The sequence below is a fragment of the Pantherophis guttatus genome, chromosome 8 (genome assembly GCF_059756535.1).
Source record: "Pantherophis guttatus breed Tessera chromosome 8, ASM5975653v1, whole genome shotgun sequence".
In the NCBI taxonomy this organism is placed as follows: domain Eukaryota; kingdom Metazoa; phylum Chordata; class Lepidosauria; order Squamata; family Colubridae; genus Pantherophis; species Pantherophis guttatus.
This window is the reverse complement of record NC_142070.1, coordinates 70,912,672-70,933,243: the sequence shown is the minus strand read 5'-3', so window position 1 is coordinate 70,933,243 and position 20,572 is coordinate 70,912,672. Positions and strand designations below refer to the sequence as shown.

The window sequence follows — 20,572 nt, the reverse complement described above, 5'->3', positions numbered from 1 at the left end:
GGACCGGATCGACCGATCTGTAGCGATGGAGGCGGGTGGTTCGGAGAACCGATAGCAAAAATCCCTGCCCCGCCCCATGCCCAGCTGAGCCGCGCGATCAAGCTGAGTTTGAGGATTCAAGCTGACGATCCAAGCTGACGATCCAAGACGATGCCTGATGATCCAAGCTGAGTTGCCTGATCGGCAGAGGCTTTTTTTTCTTTTAAAAGCCTCTGACAATCCAAGCTGAGTTGCCTGATCAGCAGAGGCATTTAAAAGAAAAAAAGTCTCTGATGATCAGGCAAACTCAGCTGGGATCGTCAGAGCCTTTTGAAAGCATTTTTTTACAACCTCTTCGCCGAAGAGGTTGTAGAAAAAATGGTTTTAAAAGTTTTTTTAAAAATTGGCCACGCCCACCCAGTCACATTACACCCCCCACCAAGCCACGCCCACAGAACCGGTAGTAACAAATTGTAGATTTCACCACTGAACTAGCCTGAATGTTCTTCCCCCTCTTCAAGTATCTCCTTGTAAATTAGGGAAGAGTTTATCTGATACTAAAATTGGTGTCAGTAATTATAAATGTCAGAACTAGTTTTATATATATATATATATATATACACACACACACACACACGGAAAAATGTTCTAAGCAGGCCACTAGATGGCTCTAGTATGCTTCAACTGCCTTATTTCCACCCAAACGACCAAAGGCATCTGAAATTAAAATTAATACGGTATTACAAGAAGGATCTACGGAAACATGCAAACTTTAAACATTTTAAATCAGATACAAATAGTCCTCGATTTACAACAGCTCCTTTAGTGACCATTCAACGTTGCAACAGCACTGAAAAAAATGAATTAATGGCCATTTTTCATGATTATGACCGTTATCCCAATGGACACATGCTCCAAATTCAGATGCTTGGCAACTGATTCAAATTTATGATGGTTGAATTTTTCAGTGGTGTTGTAACTTTGAACCGTCAGTAAATGAGCTGTTGTAAGTCAAGAACTACTTGTATTCGGAGCACCTCTGAAAACAAATCCCTTTACTGTTTGAACAACTAGGGGCATCCTTGGCTGATTTGAGATTCAAGTGAGCCAATGGTCCACCACAATACAAATATCCAGAATTTGGGAAGCAAGATCAAGTGTAAACTGTTGAGTGACTCACAATTTTGATTGACAAGTCCCCTGACCCTATCTCTTTATCTGGCATCTCTGGAACTTTAGATATGTCCTAGACCTGTGATGGCGAACCTATGGCACGCATGCCACAGGTGGCACTCGGAGCCATATTGGTGGGCACGCGAGTGTTGCCCTAGCTCAGCTCCAGCACGCATGTGCATGCTGGCCAGCTGATTTTCGGGCCTTCTGGGCCCACCGGAAGTCAGCAAATGGGCTGTTTCCGGCCTCTGGAGGGCCTCCAGGGGGATGGGGAAGGCTGTTTTTGCCCTCCCCAGGCTCCTAGAAAGCCTCTGGAGCCTGGGAAGGGTGAAAAACAGGCCTACCGGGCCATCGTGCCATCACATGCCAAAAGTGGGGGGACCATGGGGGGATCACATGTGCTTGCACGGGGGGGGGCAGGATGCATCGAATTATGGGTGTGGGCACGCACATGCGCGACCACCCCACCTCCCCCTGCTTTTGGCACACGATGGCAAAAAGGTTAGCCATCACTGTCCTAGACTGAAATTAAAGTTATATGAGGAGTACCCAAATTGTGCCTTCTTAAAACGGATGATTAGGGATGGGTTGGCTCAGTGGCTAAGATGCTGAGCTTGTCGATCGAAAGGTCGGCAGTTCAGCAGTTCGAATCCCTAGTGCCGCGTAACGGGGGTGAGCTCCCGTTATTTGTCCCAGCTTCTGCCAACCTAGCAGTTCGAAAGCATGTAAAAAAAAAAATGCAAGTAGAAAAACAGGGACCACCTTTGGTGGGAAGGTAACAGCGTTCCGTGCGCCTTTGGCGTTGAGTCATGCCGGCCACATGACCACGGAGACGTCTTCGGACAGCGCTGGCTCTTTGGCTTTGAAACAGAGATGAGCACCGCTCCCTAGAGTCGGGAACGACTAGCACATATGTGCGAGGGGAACCTTTACCTTTTTTTAAAAAGGATGATTGGCAATCTTGGATGATATGTTTCCTAATTGGTGCAAGAAATCTTGGAAGAGGATGCCAAATGGCAAAACCAAGTGAAATGCATCCGTGTTAATTTTATCTTGTTGGCAGATATGGAAAAAGATCTGGTCAAAACCCATGTTCCAAGGAAATTTGAAATATTTTGCCGGCACTGTCTTCCCTTGGCTTCTATCAGCATCCTGTGTCAGCAAAGGCTTCAAAATTTAAGTTATTTATCCTTTGTTTCTTTTTGGAATTGTCTTCTCCAATCAGCCACAAGACAATTTTCCATTCTTTCCACTCAGTATCCCCAACATATACCAAGAGCCGAAAACATGTTCTGAACTTAGAATTGAGAAGTAGGAATTTAAATCATAATAAAACTGTGTGCAGCAGTCAAAACACTATTTCTAAACTTTTGTGAGCTGTTGCAGGTCTGTCTCGATTTGTGTGTGTGTGTGTGTGAGAGAGAGAGAGAGAGAGAGAGGAGGAGGAGGAGGAGGAAGAGGAAGACTACGAAAAGGCCTAAATTTGAAATTCAGAAGTGCTGTGCTCCCTGTGCCCAATATAGTATTTCAGCTTTAGCAAAATAATGAAAAGCCTGGCGATCTGATGAGTTAAAACTTAAAAAAATATTTATTAAATCTCTCACAGAACTTCTGCAAGCTGGCTGCGACTCTATCGCTGTTTCTCCAAGCCCAAGTCAGCAACAGAGAAGCTCTGAAGGTTTGGATCCTAAGAGCACAAACCTTTACAATGTCAAATATTGCTAATGCTAACAGAAGCAGTACATGAAACCGTTAAAATAACTCTGAAAATTAAATCCTCAGCAGGACATGAAAATTGAATGAGCATTGATTTTTGGAAAGAAAAAAGAGGAAAATTGTTTTCAAGGCATTTATGCATAAAGAGAAAAAAAATATTTAAAAGCAAACTCTTTGGATTTTCTGAAGGGCAATTACAAAACAGAATTCTTGAATAATTATAGAGTGATATAACTTCCTTACAAAATATTCCTAACAGAACATTATTCACTTTTTCCAACCTAACCTGTCTTGTTATTTTTCTGGTGTCTATTTTCAGATTCTAAGGAATCTCAGTTTCCTTATTATTTTCTCAAGTGCCATATAAGTGCATGGTTTGTGGAGAGAAAAAAAATGTAAGAATATATGCAGTATTTTAGGTCGCTTGAATGATTTCAGGCCAGTTGACAGAACTGTATTTTAAGGGCCTTCTAGAAGACCAACAGAATTTGAGCCAACCTTACCTTGAGGAGAAAGACGTCCCACATGGGCAGGGACCTTGGCAAAAAACCCCGCTTCCTCCAGTGGTGAAATCCAAATTTTTTTACTACCGGTTCTGTGGGCATGGCTTGGTGGGCATGGCAGGGGAAGGATACTGCAAAATCTCCATTCCTTCCCCACTCTGGGACCAGCTAGAGGTGGTATTTGCCAGTTCTCCGAACTACTCAAAATTTCTGCTATTGGTTCTCCAGAACCCGTCAGAACCTGCTGAATTTCACCCCTGTCTTCCTCCTGTATGACTCCCTGACAAACATAATTTGCAACATGCCCCTTTTGCCAGACCTGAAGAGGTGGATACGTCGTAGGGTTGCCAGGTCTGCCTCCAAAAAATAGTGGACAAGCGGGGGGGGGGGGGGGTTAAGTAGTAAAAAAAAAATTTACAATTAAATTATATATTTTCTTACAAACATTTTAACACTTATTAAAATAATCACTTCAAAACTTTTCTTAAAATTCAAAACATCAAATATATTATAATAATATGTAAAATATTAAATTACATTTTACTTTGCTGTCGTGTGTATTTTTTATTTGACTGCGCAGCTTTGATCAATTCTTTGTGTTTAAGGAATAATTCTTTAATTTCAGTACAACGTTGAGAAATATTAAAAAATATACAAAGTTCACTTCGAACTGATGGTACAAGCAGTCGGTTACGTTCATCAGTCCACAAATTTCCCATGACGCTGAAAATTCGTTCAACGTTTGCATTTGATACCGGAATTGATGCACAATACTGGAACAGTTTCAGGAAACTCGGAGCTGGCTCTTTCTTGAAAAAGTACATCCACTTATCAAGGGATGAATCGCCCTGCAGATGAACATAAACTTCTTCTAAGGCAGAAATTTCATCGAAGAGAGTGTTGGGTGGAAGTTCTTCTCGCCATGGTGATAATAACCAGATGTTCGTCATTTCTTCTAAAGTTGGAGGATTATTGCGATCAATTAGCTTGAAACAACTTAGCGTCTCATATACTGAATCGGTGAAATTATACCACTTTTCTAGGTATGCAATGGCTCTTTGATACACGTTGATAGCTTCTTTCTTGAACTTTTGCACGGCATTCTCAGGCAAATGTTTTTTACGTAAGGCAAATAAAACTTTCATTCCAAAAAACTGTTCATTGTATTTTTTTTGCAAAGAATCACGCAGCTTACACATGATAATGTGAAGATGACATGCAAGAATTTTCTTGCTTTCCAGCTTCAGTAGGATGTCTTGCATTATTGACATGAAGAAGTGCGTGAAATATAAATACAATTCTGAAATTGTTGGTTCATCGTCCTTTGCGAGTTCATTTTCCTGATCCGAAATAAGGTTCCAGATAACCTTATGGCACTCATCAGATCCAAGAGAAATAAAATACGATTTTAGAGGTATCCAGTTTAAAAGAAGTCTTTCGACCGCTTTAAACAAAGTTAACCAACGTGTTGGAACATGGCGCAAAACTTCATGGAATTCTGACTCGCAAAACTTACGTACCATTTCATCATAAAGCTTTTGAATAAAAAAAATGTCCACTATTTTGTGAAAAAAAAATAGTGAACATAATGTGAAAAAAGCGGACTCTCCTCTCAAATAGTGGACACCTGGTAACCCTACATGTCATCGTTGAGAGGCAGACCTCTGAATATCCCAGTCTTATGAGTAGGGCCTTAAAGCTTATATCCAGAACTTTGAATTATTCATTTTTTATTCATTCATTCATTCATTCGGTTAGTTAGTTAGTTAGTTCTCCAAACTGCTCAAAATTTCTACTACCGGTTCTCCAGAACCTATCAGAACCTGCTGGATTTCACCCTTGCACTCATGTCAGAAGAGCATTGATAGAGAAAAATCTTTATTTTACTAGTGCAGCTCTTCTTCTACCGGCTGGTTTTCAGTGGGTGCTTTAGTCCAAATACTGTAGGTGCCAAAATTAGAATCCATTCACATCTGCTATTTCATGCCTGGTGGAAATATGTTGCTGGACTCATGCCAACAAGGGAACTACATATCAAGCCTCCTGTGAGCAGAAAATGTCTTTGGTATGTGGTTTCCGTTTGGTTCCAGTCCAACAAAACATTTGAAGGGAATTCCCACTGCACGGTACTTTCGAGGTGGAGGGGGGAGTAACCTTGAGTTACTTATAAAGTAATAAAAGCAGGATAAAAGCTAATACATAAATGCCGCACAATACTTCAGAATCTAAAGTGAGTTTTTGTTCCCTATAAGAATAATAGCAATCCAATGTTTTTGAGAATTCTTCAATGCTTCGGTTGGAATTCCTAGATTCTTAGTGAAATTTGTAGAATAGGAACTAATAGAAGCGGAAACCTTCATAGTTGTGATACCTAACCCGATTAAAAGCATGCCGCGATAAAAGCCCATGTTTTACCGAAATGGATCTTTTTATTTCAAACGGCTCCTGCAAGATTGGATAAAAATTTTTTTTAGGAAATTAGACCAAATTCTAAGTAAATTTATTTGGCAGAGTAAAAAACCCCGTATAAAAAGAAAAATGCTGCAAGAGCACAAAACAAGGGGCGGCTTGGGGCTCCCTATGTGGGAGCTTTACTACCAAGTTTCATCCCTGGTTTGGATAAAAGATTGGGTGATCCTCTCAAGGAAGCGCATTTTAGCAATTGAAGGATATGATTTGCAGCAGGGATGGCATTCCTTTTTGTGGTCTCAGAAAGACAAACAATCCAAATATTTTACAAATCATTATATTAGAGGGATTTTATTAAGGGTTTGGGAAATGGCGAAAAAGCAAGTTTACACACAGATTCCTAAATGGGTGTCTCCGTTAGAGGCAGTAACCCTTCCGACTGTGCACAACACAAAGAGGAACTGGGTTTATGGTGACTTGTTGGATGAAGTCGGGAGACTTAGACCTAGAGCCGATCTCCAAACTAGAGGATTAGATATAGATTGGTGGTCCTATGCGAAAATTCAAACTAGATTAGCTAGGGATAGACAGGAACATGGTATTTCCCTTCATTTACAAACTTTTGACAAGTTTCTCCTAAGTGGCCAAAGGAAATTTATTTCCAACGTTTACAATTTTCTTCTATCCAATTTTATGGCGGAGGAGATTGTAAAGGACACGATGATTGTCTGGGGGAGAAATATTGGAACAACAATTCAGCTTGATGCATGGCAAAATGTATGGAACAAAACTATGAAATTGACCCTTTCTTCCCCATTCAAAGAAAACTTTTATAAGATGATCTACCGTTGGTATCTCCCCCCCGCCAGAATCGCTAAGATGTTCCCAGGATCCTCTGATAGATGTTGGAAATGTGGGTCGGCCAAGGGTACTTTCTTCCATCAGTGGTGGATTTGTCCGTCGACTAGACGTTATTGGGGGGAAATACAGCAGTGGCTGCTGGAAATAACAGGTGTGAGCTTTCCCCTTCACCCAGACCTCTACTTACTAGGAATAAGACCGGACCACATTGACAACAAGGATTGGTACATATTTGTCCATGTCACAACAGCGGCAAGAATGGCATTTGCCCAACTGTGGAAAATTGCAGATACGCCCCCCGACCATCTGATAATAAATAAGATTCTTCGATGTGCTGAGATGGACAGGTTAACATATATATTAAAAGATAAGAAAGACTCAATATATAATAAAAGTTGGGACAGATGCTTTGTCGGGCTTAAAAAAAGGTTAAACCTAGGGTGATAAGATCGTTTTATTAGATTAAATAGATACTTAATAGGCTATATAATTCTTTATAATCTTGAAAAAAACAGGCCAATTGTTTTGTAGATAATTAAAAGAACTTGATTGTATTGAAATGTTTGGTTAGGATGATATTAGTTAATATTAATTGGAGAGTGAGTTTAACTCTCAGTTAGTCATGTTTGTTGTTTCGTTTTAGTCTTGTGTTTATGTGTCCTTACATTTCATTTCTTATATTGTTTTCCAATCATTATTATGTGTCAATTTTACTGTAAATATTTAATAAAGATATTTTAAAAAAAAACATGCATAATCAAACTAGGTAAGTCATCTTCAAGGATTGTGCTACGAAGTTCAATAAACAATCAACAGTATTTTCAATAATAATGTAGTATTACTTTAATTGTATTTATATTTTTCTCAAAACTTTAAAGGCTTAATGAGTGGTAAAACCTATATGTCACTTGATAATTTCAAAGCCATAGCTATTGTTAAGACTGGGGAATTTATTTAGGCAGGGAATAAGTGCAGCTAACTTGGGTAACCCCATCTTATTTTTAGGAACAAGGAAGGGAACAGTTCAGGAGTTCAAAAACCACCATGTAGACATGGGAGATGGCTAAGCGTCTTGTGGTGACAGATTTCAACCTGGCCTTTTCAGGGTAGTTTTAAATTAATCCCCTTCTCATATAAAGCCCCCCCCCCTGCACCCCACCCGATTCCTGCTGTGCCCTGAAACAGCAACGCAAAAGGGGAGGGGGACGCCGGACGCTGGAATTTGGATCCTCTTCCAATTGTGTGCATGGGCTCAGTCCTCCCAATGGAAAGTTGGGAGAATCAGAGAAGCTTCATCCAAAGGCGTGTCCTGCCCTAGACCAGTGGTCACCAACTGGTGGACCATGGACCACTGGTAGCCCGCGAGAAAATTTTGGTGGTCCGCAGAAAAATTATTTGATTTTTTTTATATTGCACTAAATATTATTTATCTTTTTTTTTTAAAAAAATCATATTAGTGGTCCGTGGGATTTAAAATTATGAATTTAGTGGTCCCTGAGGTCCGAAAGTTGGTGACCCCATCCATGAGTGGCATGGATATTTCTGGTATGATAAAGCTAAGTTATATATACTACTAGATGAATACCCGTGCTCCGCTACGAAACTATGTGATCCAGCTTGATAAATTGACACTTACAGCTTGAAAATTAATGAGTAGTTACAATCGGCCTCTCCTCTCCCCTTCTCTCCCTTAGTCTTGCCCCACAGAAACATCCCCTATCCTATCCCCTTCTCTTCCTCAGGCTTGCCACACAGAAGCCTCCCCTTTCCTATCGCCTTCTCTCCCTCAGCTTTGCCCCATGGAAGCTTCCCCTATCCCAGTGATGGCTAACCTTTTTGCCGTCACGTGCCAAAAGTGGGGGGAGTGAGGGAGGGTTCCGCGTGCACATGCCCACACCCATAATTCAATGGCCCCAACCCCCATGCATGCGCGCGTGCCCCCCGCACTCCCCCCACTTTTGGCACACGATGGCACGGTGGGCCATGTAGGCCCATTTTTCACCCTCCCCAGGCTCCAGAGGCTTTCTTGGAGCCTGGGAAGGGCAAAAGTGGCCTTCCCTAGCCCCCCAGAGGCCCTCCAGAGGCCAGAACCGGCCCATTTCCTGACTTTTGGTGGACCTGGAAGGCCCAAAAATCACTTGGCCGGCACGCGCATGCGCACTGGAGCTGAACTAGGGCAATGCTTGCGTGCCCACAGATATGGCTCCGCATGCCACCTGTGGCACATGTGCTATAGGTTCACCATCACGGCCCTATCCTATCCCCTTCTCTCCCTCAGGATTGCCCCACAGAATCCTCCCCTATCCTCTCCTCTCCCTCAGGCTTGCCCCACAGAAGCCTCTCCTCTCCTTTCCCATTCTCTCCAGTTATTTTCAGGTTGGGAGGCGGAGTAGAACATCTAACTACTTAGCATCAGAGCATGTTAATAATAATATAAGAAATACTAATGATCTGATGGTCATTTCAAAAAATCCTTTCTTAGCGAGCACCTAGAAGCCAAGAGGAACATACGTGCCAAATTTCAAGTTTGTCGGCTTTACGGTTCTGGAGATTTCGTGATTATGGCGTGAGTGGTTTTCATTTTTATATATATAGATAGATTGTAAAAATACTATGTTAGAGGTACCATTTTGAGAATATGGAGTAAATACAAATCTAAGCTGTGTCTGAAAAATATCTTTGTGTCTCTTAACACAATAACTTTTTATTGTTAAAATGTACTTCTGTTGAAATTTGAGGCAGAAGAACAAGTGAAGGAATGCATGATAAAATGTAAAAAAAAGGCTAAGAATTTTGGTTTAATATACAAAGGGAACAAAGGGAAAATATGTGGTTGAAAGGCTTAAATTTACATTATGTTCTTGTCTTAAAGAATTTGTTTATATAATGATGTACTGTTGGTGTGCGGGACCAGAGAAATTAATTCTCTGGAATGTATAAAGGTGCTTTGAATTCATGCTGGAAATAGAACATGAAGGAACATTATATTTGGTAGATCTGTACCAAAGCCAGAAATTTTTGAATTAAAACACATGTATTAATTCATATGCTTTTAAAGGCTAATATACAATTGAAACCAGAGTCTTATGGGACTAATGGATGAACAGCTGGGGGAAAAGTCATGGAACTTTGTTTTTGAATTATTGTAGCCAGATTATTTATATGCTCAAAACTAAAAATGTTCAGCACTCCTCCCACAATGGATGATGGTTGGTAAAGAGGATGGAGATGTCTAAAAGACTTCCTTATTAATGAAAGGACAACATCTATATTTATTTCTAACTGGAAACCCCTTATAGATTTTTTGATGAAACAGAATAAACTTATGATTTGCGGTTTTAATGCTTAGAAAATATTACATAACAGAAAAGAGCGAGCTTTTTGTAATTACAAAATATAACCACACATTTGCTGCAAAGAAATCCGAAGTTTTCATTTCTTTTTAACCTTTTATTTTTGCACCTTTGTGATTTCCTTTCTTTTCCCCGCCCTTCCTTTCTTTACTTTGTATTAGTTTTCGTTAGTTTTTAGCCTTCCTTTTAAAACGTTTAATAAAATGTATGCAAAAATATCACTCATGAAAGTGATTCCATGTCATTGCGTTTTGTTTTTTTTTCCTGGAAGGATCAAGCCCCATTTGGACCTAAAAAGCTATCTCTACTGCAATAAGATGTAAAAAGTGAGCTATATTTTTTGGGGGACTTAAAATGCAGTTGCTTTTTTAAATGTATTTATTTACTACAGTTACTACATGAGAATAGACTTTCATTTCATTTCCAATCCACATTTCAAACTTTTTCAGATGCGGAGTAGCGGAAACTTTAGCTACTTGTTGTATTTTACTTTACTTTACTTTAATTAGACTTCTATACCGCCCTTCTCCTGAAGGACTCAGGGCGGTGTACAGCCATATTAAAACACATAAAATTTACAAAATTTAAAAACCTTTAAAATCAAATATACCAAAATTTGGCCCACAAATTAAAAACTAACATACACCCATTAAAATTCATATTCATGTTAGGCTAGCCTGGCTTGTTGAAACAAGAGGGTCTTCAGGGCGCGGCGAAAGGTGCCCAGGTCGGGGATCATACGCACATCTAGGGGCAGCTCATTCCAGAGGGCAGGTGCCCCCCCACAGAGAAGGCTCTCCCCCTGGGCGTCGCCAGTCGACATTGTTTGGCCAACGGCACCCTGAGGAGCCCCTCTTTGTGGGAGATACTGGCCGGTGGGAGGCTGTCGATGGCAGAAGGCGGTCTCGTATATATCCCGGTCCTAAGCCATGGAGCGCTTTAAAGGTGGTAACCAACACCTTGAATCGCACCCAGAAGACCACTGGGAGCCAGTGCAGCTCGCGCAGGAGAGGTGTCACGTGGGTGCGATGAGTCGCACCCATATTCACCTGCGCGGCTGCATTTTGGACCAGTTGGAGCCTCCGAGTGCTCTTCAAGGGGAGCCCCATGTAGAGAGCTGTAGAGTTGTTATGGCGCATATATTTTTTTAGAGAAGTGCGGGTCTGTAATTGTTCTTGTTGAAATCTGCCCTGAAGACAGCCCTTTGCTTACAGCTGGTCCTTGATATTTCCTTCAAGAGAAACCAAAGTCGGCGATAACTCTCCCAGTTCCTTTTTCAGATGTTAAACAGAAGCAGGAAAACCATCCATTCCCCTTCTGGAATTAGACACGCAACCCTGCAGCTGTACGGCTTTGCTTCATGCCAAAATTGACTTGGCGCTTCGAACGGCCTGAGGGAGACCTTTACAGTGATATTTTTTCCCTCAGACTTTCCATTGCTCAGGGAAGCACTGAGTCCCGGGAATCTAATATAGCTGAGACATAGCTAATTATAACTTCAGGATTGGAGGGGTGGGGGGATCGCCTTTCCGGCTGCTTTAGGCTTCCCTTGGCTTTCAATGGGAGAGGAAAAAGGATACCATCCACAACACGAGGCTGGTAGCTCCCAAGATATTTTAACGTCAGCTGACATCTGTGAGGAAATCTCCAAGTTTGTCATTCGCAAAATCCCCAAAATGGCAGTCTTCCTCACCCACTAAGGTTCAGTGGCTTTTTCTGCTCCTGCCAAATTATATCTACTTGAGAAGCTGATATATATAACACTGATGGCTAACCATTTTTCCCTCAGGTGCCAAAAGTGTGTGCGACCGCGTGCCTACATCCATAATGCAATCCCCCCGCGCAGCCCTGCGCATGTGCGTGCGACCCCTCCCACCCCATTTTGGGCCTAGCAGGCCTCCCTGAAGCCTCCTAGAACCAAAAACGGGGCGCGAGTGGGCGTGCCAGATGCACGCGTGACTCCCCCCCATACGTGTCTCCCGCCTGCACGGCAGAGACCCAATAATCAGCTGACCTAGGGCGACGGCTCGCGTGCCCACAGAAATGGCTCCGTGTGCCACCTGTGGCACGCGTGTCATATGTTCGCCATCAGCGATATATAATATCGGTGCAGGGTGTACCTCCCATTTATAAAGATTCACACCTAAATATAAGCAAGGGGAGGCAGAATTTCATTTCTCAAAGGAACCAATTCCAAACACATATTTGAAGCCAGGGTGTTTTTGCAGAACACAATAAGGAATAACAGCATCTACCCTTTTTCACAAGATAATGAATTCTAGAATTACAAAGACACAATTCCTAATTCGCACTATTTCAAACTGATTAACCGTATCTTATTTACAAGTCAGGGAGAGCAAATTATTTTCATTTCCCCTTCTTTAAAAGGGCGTGCTTAATTAAATCACATCATTGTGGAGAATTTTATGCTGAACAGATTTCACAAGCTGCCAGATACAAATCAATGTTCACATTAGTAATGACTCCTATTTGCAATTCTGTTATCTATTTCAGGGAAATATTATTCACATTCTCTCTGTGAGGTGACTGTCTACAGAAGGCATCAATCATAATTTTGTTTTTGTATCTTTTCTATTTATTTTGACCTAGATGTTTTTCACTGGACTGCTACATTTACTCTATTGCTATGCTTGGAGAAGCATACTGTGTTTGGGAAATCATTCATCTTCTATTTTTCCATAGACAATAAGTATTCCTAGTTTATTTGAAATAGCAAAGGCATGTGGAAAAACTGTCAAACACATTTCTAATATTTCAATTTCCCTACACATCAGAAAAACACGGATTAAACGAATAAAGACACCTACTGTCTCTTCAGAGCTGCACTAATATGCCACTATACAGGCAAGTCCTCAACTCGCGACTGCAACTGAGCTCAACATTTCTGTTGCTAAGTGAGACATTTGTTAAGTGAGTTTTTCCCCATTTTATGACCTTTCTTGCCACTGTTGTTAACTGAATCCCTGCAGTTGTTAAGTTAGTAACACGGCTGTTAAAATGAATCTGACTTTGCTCGTCAGAAGATTGCAAAAGGTGGATCATATGATAAATACGAGTCAATTGCCAAGAGTCTGAATTTGGATCCTGTGGCCATGGAGATGCTGCAATGGTCTTAATAAGGGTGAAAATGATCATGTTGTGGCCCGCCAGCGGCCTGCGCAGATTGTTGCTGATCCCGACGATGAGGAGGCTGGTGTGGTGTCGCGCCAGCAGCCTGTGCAGCCGGCGCTCGAGTCGGACAGCGAGGAGGCTGAAGAAGATGTGGTGCCAGAGGCAGGGATTCAGCCAGGGCCTTCAGAACCTCCAGAGGCTCCTTCAAGTGAAGAGAGTGAAGTGGAGGAGCCTCTTTTCAATGCTCGAACATGCAGGGCTGCCAAAAGGCATGAGTGGCTACTCAGGAGGAGGTCTCCTCGAGAGTAACGCTTGGGGCTAATTGGCCACTCCCTTAGCCTATTTAAGTTCGCACACAGCTTGTAAAAAGCTGCAGGAAACAATGTGTGTTTGTCCATTCGTTCGCTGATCATTGAGTTTGAATTTTCTCTGCAAACCTGGCTTCTGGTCTTTCTGCCAACTCTAGTAAGACTCTATCTTATCTGTGGAATTTCTGGCAGGTTGTTAAGAACGTTTTATTAACAGCCTGCATTTGCAAAAAGACTGTGTTTTGAAGTAAACTGAGTTTTGTTCGGAGTCTGTATGTGATACATTCTTTGGGATCCGTAGCTGGGGCAGAACAGATCACAAGTCATTTTTTGCAGTGCTATTATACCTTTGAATGGCCACTAAATGAACTGTTGTAAAATGAGGATTATCTGTACTAGAAGAAAAGTTCGGTCAGTACAACAAAGCATTTATGCTTTTACGTAAAGGTTGCTAGGATTATACAGCCCACCTGAGCCTCAGTAGGTGGCAGCATGGAGCCAATCTTGAAAAAATAAGACCAATCAAACCTGGTTAGGTTTCTTGGATGAAAGATTACCTGGGAATGTCAGGGCTGTAAAACAAAATGGCTAGTTGAAAAATACCTGTCATAAAAGCAGCAAGCTATTTGTGTATTGTTTTGAGAAAATGACCTGACATCTTCTGGAAAGTCTTCATAACTTCTTGGGTTCACATAATGGAAAAACACAGAAGTAGAAGCGGAATGAACACATCCAGACTAGAAATTATGAATGTTTTCAAATCAGACCCATGGCTAAAGCCCTCCCAGGGGCTTCGCACATCAGCACATGAATTCTGGGATGATGTTGTGCCAGTAATGATAGGTTTTTTTTATCACAACAGGTACACAAAATGCCAATGAAACATTAGTGATTGAGGAAATGGCTTAAGATTCCAAACTCTGTACTCCTTTAGAAGAGAAGAGAAAAGAGAAGAGAAGAGAAGAGAAGAGAAGAGAAGAGAAGAGAAGAGAAGAGAAGAAAAGAAAAGAAAAGAGAAGAGAAGAGAGAAGAATGGACTGGACTGGACTGGACTGGACTGGACTGGACTGGACTGGACTGGACTAGACTAGACTAGAATTCTTTATTGGCCAAGTGTGATTGGACACACAAGGAATTTGTCTTTGGTGCATACGCTCTCAGTGTACATAAAAAGCAAGATATGTTCGTCAAGAATCATAAGGTACAACACTTAATGATAGTCATAGGGTACAAATAAGCAATCAAATCATATTAGGAAACAGTCAATATAAATCGTAACGATACCAGCAACAAGGTTACAGTCATACAGTTGTAAGTGGGAGGAGATGGGTGACAGGAACGATGAGAAGATTAATAGTAGTGCAGACTTAGTGAATAATTTGAGAGTGTTAAGGGAATTATTTGTTTAGCAGAGTGATGGCGTTCCGGGGGGGGGGGGGGACTGTTCTTGTGTCTAGTTGTTCTGGTGTGCAGTGCTTCAGAACTCCAGGCAGAAGTTTATGGCTTCTTTCTCTGGTATTTTTAGCAAATATTTGGATGCTTTTTTAAATTGAACAGAAGTTGTATGAGCAATTGGGTGGAAATGATCATGCAAGAATCCTGCCACCCTATCCTGTCCTCTCCAGCATTTTCTGCCAGAGTCTGCTTTTTTTTTTGCCATCCTATTCATTTTTTGCAGATATTTTTTAAAAACACTAACTTGTGTTTTCAGGTGTAGAGCACAGCAGCAAAAGCAGACTGTGCCAAATTGTGGGGATTATTAAGTACTCCATATTATATCAGCAGTTTCGTGGTTGCTTTTGCTCTCCCTTGAGACATCCAAAAATAAAAGTTCTACAGATGCCCAAAATACACATACCTCTTTGTCCAACTGTATTATTATTATTATTAGGATCTCCCACACACAACGCCACCAAAGAATGCACAAAATAGCTTGGATAACTATCTCCCCAAAGGGAGTGAATAGTCCATCAACTCCCCGCTACAATGCCTCCCCCCCCCCAAAATAATCAAAAACTTAAAACTAGAAGATGAAATTACGGTTGCATTCAATGTCACAGCACTCTTATACCTCCATAGTCCCAGAACTAGCAAAAAGAATCCACCGCGGCATTTACTACACAACATATTGTACCAGACCTAGCCGAATACATTAAGATGGAAATAACCCGAATCATGAATCTTATCAACTCTTCCTTCACTACCCACGTTGAGTTTGATGGACAAATATACCAGAAAAATCAGAAACTCCAAGAAGGACCAGCACTCTCAGGATTCATAGCAGAGGCTGTAATGCCACTTCTAGAAATTCTAGCACTCCCACCCGTATCTTTGTTGTTATAAAGAAGGAACAACTAAGGACTCATGAAACAATAGTTTTCTAAAGAAATAAAATTCACAAGGGGAGAAGAAAATACACCTATCCTCCCTAGATCTTCTCAACAGCCGATCTGTTGAAAAAGACACCACTCTTTTGTGGTGTCTTGCAATTAAGAGGTATATTGCAATTAAAATCTTTAGAGGTATTAAAGGAAGAAAGGAAAATTCAAACCTGGTTTCAGTATGGGCAGTTGTGTACTAGGTGGAAAGAAGATCAGAAAATTGGCATTTTGCAAAATGAAGAAAACTTAATAAAACAAATCAGAGATCAAAAGTCCAATGCATATTAAAAGGTTGTATAATGCACTGATAGAAATAGATTCAGAAACTGAGTTAGTGAAGGATTGTATGATAAATGGGCACAAAACTTTGGGGAATCAATATCTATGGATGTATGGGAGAAAATATGGGTTAGAAATGTGAAGTTTACTCAAGCCCAAAATTTAAGAGAAAATTTTTATAAAATGTTTTATAGATGGCATTTAGATCCCCAAAAGTTAGCCTGTATGTATCCGAGTTTACAACCTACATGTTGGAGATGTAAATGTGATGATGCAACGTATTTTCATGTATGGTGGACATGTAAGAAAATTAAGGCATTTTGGATTAAGATATGGTGGATTATACAAAATATTCTTAAAAGGAAGATAAAATTTACTCCACGGTTGTTTTTATTGGGTATAATTGAAGGATGTACAGTTATAGAGACTAATTTGATTTTGAATTTAATAACGGTAGCCAGACTTTTGGTGGCGCAATATTGGAAGAAGGAAGAAATACCTACTACTGAAGAATGGACATTAAAAGTAGCCAATTTGGCGGAGATGGCAAAAAATTTCTGCATATTTGAAGGACCGTTTGAATGAAAGATATGTACTGGAATGGAGAAGATGGATTGACTATATACAAAACAAATATGGGACTAAAAAGTTGCAAATAGCTTATGAATGAAATATCTAGATGATTTTTCTTTTTACTTTGATATTTTAGTACCTATGGCGGAGTTAAAGAGTAAGGGGAAGTTAAGAGTTTATAGTTAGTTTGCTTATGTTAGATTATGTTTGTTAAATGCAATACCCTGTATTTTGCTCTGGGATGTGGGGGGGGGAGGGAGAGGGGAAGGGGTGGGGAATTTGTTTGTAAAATATTTTAAAACTTTTCAATAAAAAAGAAAAAAGAAAAAGACACCACTCTCATCAACTGCTCCAATACTGAACTAACAACCCAACCTCCCACAAGAGTTGTGTGTAAGGACATCATTCAGAGGAGTAGAACCACACTGGAGCAACCCAGAAAGCCACAATAAGGGAACAGCCCCACCTATAAGCACCTTCCAACAAAATGGATTACCCACCCAACCTTGTCAAAAGTTGCCTTACCACTGAATCCATCACAGCAAGCCAAGCCAAACTGTGAAAGGAAAAAACAAACCACAGTAGCAGATTAAGTACTGTGTATAAACAGGGCGCAAACCTCACCCTCATTAGCACTGATGATGCAACCTAGTCGGGTAACGAAACGCCTGCAAACAGGAGTTGATTTAAATCATGATTTAAATCACGATTTAAATCACTAGTAAAAAGGCTTGATTTAAATCAACTCGATTTAAATCGTAATTTTTAAAGAGCAACTGTCATCTCTGCTACTCCTTTGACCCGCTGTTGACTCACCGATAGTCCCAGTGTTGCAGAATATGCAGCCTCGTGCTACGTAACTAAGCTCCATTTCATGCTGAATAAACTAAATTATTTACGTATCTTAAATAGAAAACTATCTCACGATAGATTTTTTCCCCAAAGGTTTTTTATTAAAATAAATTCGATAAAAATCAAAAACATCCGATTTAAATCAAAAAAATCTGATTTTTTTTTATTTTTTTAAAAAAATCATTGATTTTTATCCACCCTGCCTGCAAACAACCAACCTCAGAGAGCACCAACGATTCCCTATTATTTTTCTCTCTTTTTTTTCCCACTCCTCCTTCGCGAGAGGCATATTCTTTCTTCTTCCCCGGGAAAACCCTGAGAGGAAGGCTGGGCTCTCAGGTTCCCAAATCACGCGGGGGACGGGGGGAGGGGAGTTTGAATCGGTACCGTGTCTCCCCGTCCTAATCCAAACTCTTTGCAGCCAGCTCGCATCTCCCGCCCGATTTGCAAATCTCTGGTCGCAAGCCACCTCCTCGGCCCCGGATCTCAAAGGCGGGAATTCACCGTCCGGGGCCACGCAGGTTTGCTGGCTTTACGCGTTTGCTTCCAACAATCTGATTTGCAAAGAAAGAAAGAAAGAAAGAAAGAAAGAAAGAAGGAAGGAAGGAAGGAAGGAAGGAAGGAAGGAAGGAAGGAAGGAAGGAAGAAGGAAGGAAGGAAGGAAGGAAGGAAGGAAGGAAGGAAGGAAGGAAGGAAGGAAAGAAAGAAAGAAAGAAAGAAAGAAAGAAAGAAAGAAAGAAAGAAAGAAAGAAAGAAAGAAAGAAACCCTGGCCAGGATCAGTCCACATCTCAGAAATGAACAAAGCTGCGAACTCAAGTTTGCCCAGGTTCAGCTTGATGGAAGTGGCCGGTTCAACCTCAAACCGACGCTACAGAGCACTGCACACCAGAACAATTAGGCATAAGGACAGTTTTTTTCCCCAAACGCCCTCACTCTGCTAAATAAATAATTCCCTCAACACTGTCAAACTATTTACTAAGTCTGCATTACTATTAATCTTCTCATCGTTCCTATCACTCATCTCCTTCCACTTATGACTGTATGATTGTAATTTTGTTGCTGGTATCCTTAAGATTTATATTTATATTTATTGTTTCCTGGTATGATTTGATTGCTTATTTGTACCCTGTGACTATCATTAAGTGTTGTACCTTATGATTCTTGATGGATTTTATGTACACTGAGAGCATATGCACCAAAGACAAATTCCTTGTGTGTCCAATCACTCTTGGCCAATAAAAAATCCTATCCTATCCTATCCTATCCTATCCCTATCATTAAGTGTTGTACCTTATGATTCTTGATGGATTTTATGTACACTGAGAGCATATGCACCAAAGACAAATTCCTTGTGTGTCCAATCATACTTTGCCAATAAAAAATTCTATTCTATTCTATTCTATTCTATTCTATTCTATTATTCTATTCTATTCTATTCTATTCTATTCTATGACTATCATTAAGTGTTGTAGCTTATGATTCTTGACGAATGTATCTCTTCTTTTTATGTACACTGAGAGCCTATGCACCAAAGACAAATTCCTTGTGTGTCCAATCACACTTGCCCAATAAAGAATTCTATTCTATTCTATTAACACAGTCGTGTGAATCACCAAAAAAAGAATCACCAAAGAAAGAAAGAAAGAAAGAAAGAAAGAAAGAAAGAAAGAAAGAAAGAAAGAAAGAAAGAAAGAAAGAAAACCCAAAATCCAACGGGTTTGATTAGCCCAGTCTACAGGAACCAAAGTTAAAAAGAGGCAAGGCGCCACTCCCGCTAACTATAGTTAAGCCTGAATCATGATTCGGGTCAAACAGGTTGGAGTCCCAATGGAACAGGGTACCCGATCCCGAAGCGATCCAGCAGGCCGGACCCGTTAACCAAGAAATTCGAGCAAGTTTCCCCCCCCTCCCCCGCGCAACTTTTTGCAGCTCGCCTTTCCAAAGCTCCGCCGTTTTCCCTTTATGGAGCAGGCAGAAAAAGCGCAGCCCGATTCCGCTTCCAAGTTCCCCAAGGCAGGAAAAAAAAAAAAGAGGAAGGACTCGAAGTAAACAGCGGAGCTGGGAAGGGACCTTGGAGGTCATCTAGTCCGACCCCCACTCTGCTCACGCAGGAGACCTGTAGGACTCGAACCTGGCTTTGTAAACCCCCCCACACACTCCCAAATAGACCTGCCAGGTGGTACACCCCGCCCCCCCTCCAAAGATCATCAGTCCGGCTTTAGATCCCCCCACCTCCCAGAAGAATAGATCCTCTCGGAGCCGAGCTGTCTGTTGCCAACGATCCGTTTTCCCGGCCACCCCCAGCTGCTCCATCGGGGGAGTCTGGTGAGGATCGGGGTCTGGGAAGGAGAGGGTGAGCCCCCCTAGCCCTTACCTGCTCGGTGTTGGGGGAGCCCTCGGCCTCCTCAGGGAGCCGATCGGGAGGAGACATGCTCTGCCCTTCCCGCCTTCGCCGTCCGCTTGGCAGGACTGTGGCTTTCGGGCTCCCGACGGCGGTGGCGGACGCAAAAGACAACCCCCCCGCTCCCCCCCCCGCGTCTCGCTCCCGAGTGGGGGTTGGCTCCCGTTCCGCGATCCCCACCCAGACTTCCCGCCCTCGGCTTGCCAGGCGAGAGGGCGGACGCAGCGCGATGATAAGGGGTCGAGGCTACCTTCCTCCCAGTAGAGACGCCCCCCCCCAAATCAAGGCAGCCCCCACACCCTGGAAAGCTGTCATCGAGTCGGTTTGAAGGGGACGCTCTCCGGGTTCAGAGCGGAGGTGGAATAGAATTGGATTTTTGATTGGCCAAGTGGGATTGGACACACAAGGAATTTGTCTTTGGTGCGTAGGCTCTCAGTGTACATAGCAGAAAAGATACGTTCATCAAGAATCATAAGGTACAACACTTAATGATAGTCATGGAATGGAATGGAATGGAATAGAGAAGCGAAGAGAAGAGAATTCTTTATTGGCCAAGTGTGATTGGACACACAAGGAATTCGTCTTGGTGCGTAGGCTCTCAGTGTACATAGCAGAAAAGATATGTTCATCAAGAATCATAAGGTACAACAC

At 41.6% G+C, this 20,572-nt stretch overlaps 1 protein-coding gene across 2 annotated transcripts in view; it reads right to left on the bottom strand.

The window, feature by feature from the left end:
- The window catches only part of CORIN (corin, serine peptidase), a 106,066-nt gene extending 85,792 nt beyond the window's left edge, over positions 1–20,274 (bottom strand). For both annotated transcript variants that reach the window (XM_034411355.3, XM_087875299.1), the window contains exon 1: positions 19,895–20,274. In XM_034411355.3, the coding sequence (XP_034267246.2) occupies positions 19,895–19,951 (57 nt within the window). In that variant the 5' untranslated portion in view covers positions 19,952–20,274. The remainder of the gene's footprint in view (positions 1–19,894) is intronic.
- Positions 20,275–20,572: the final 298 nt, after the last annotated feature.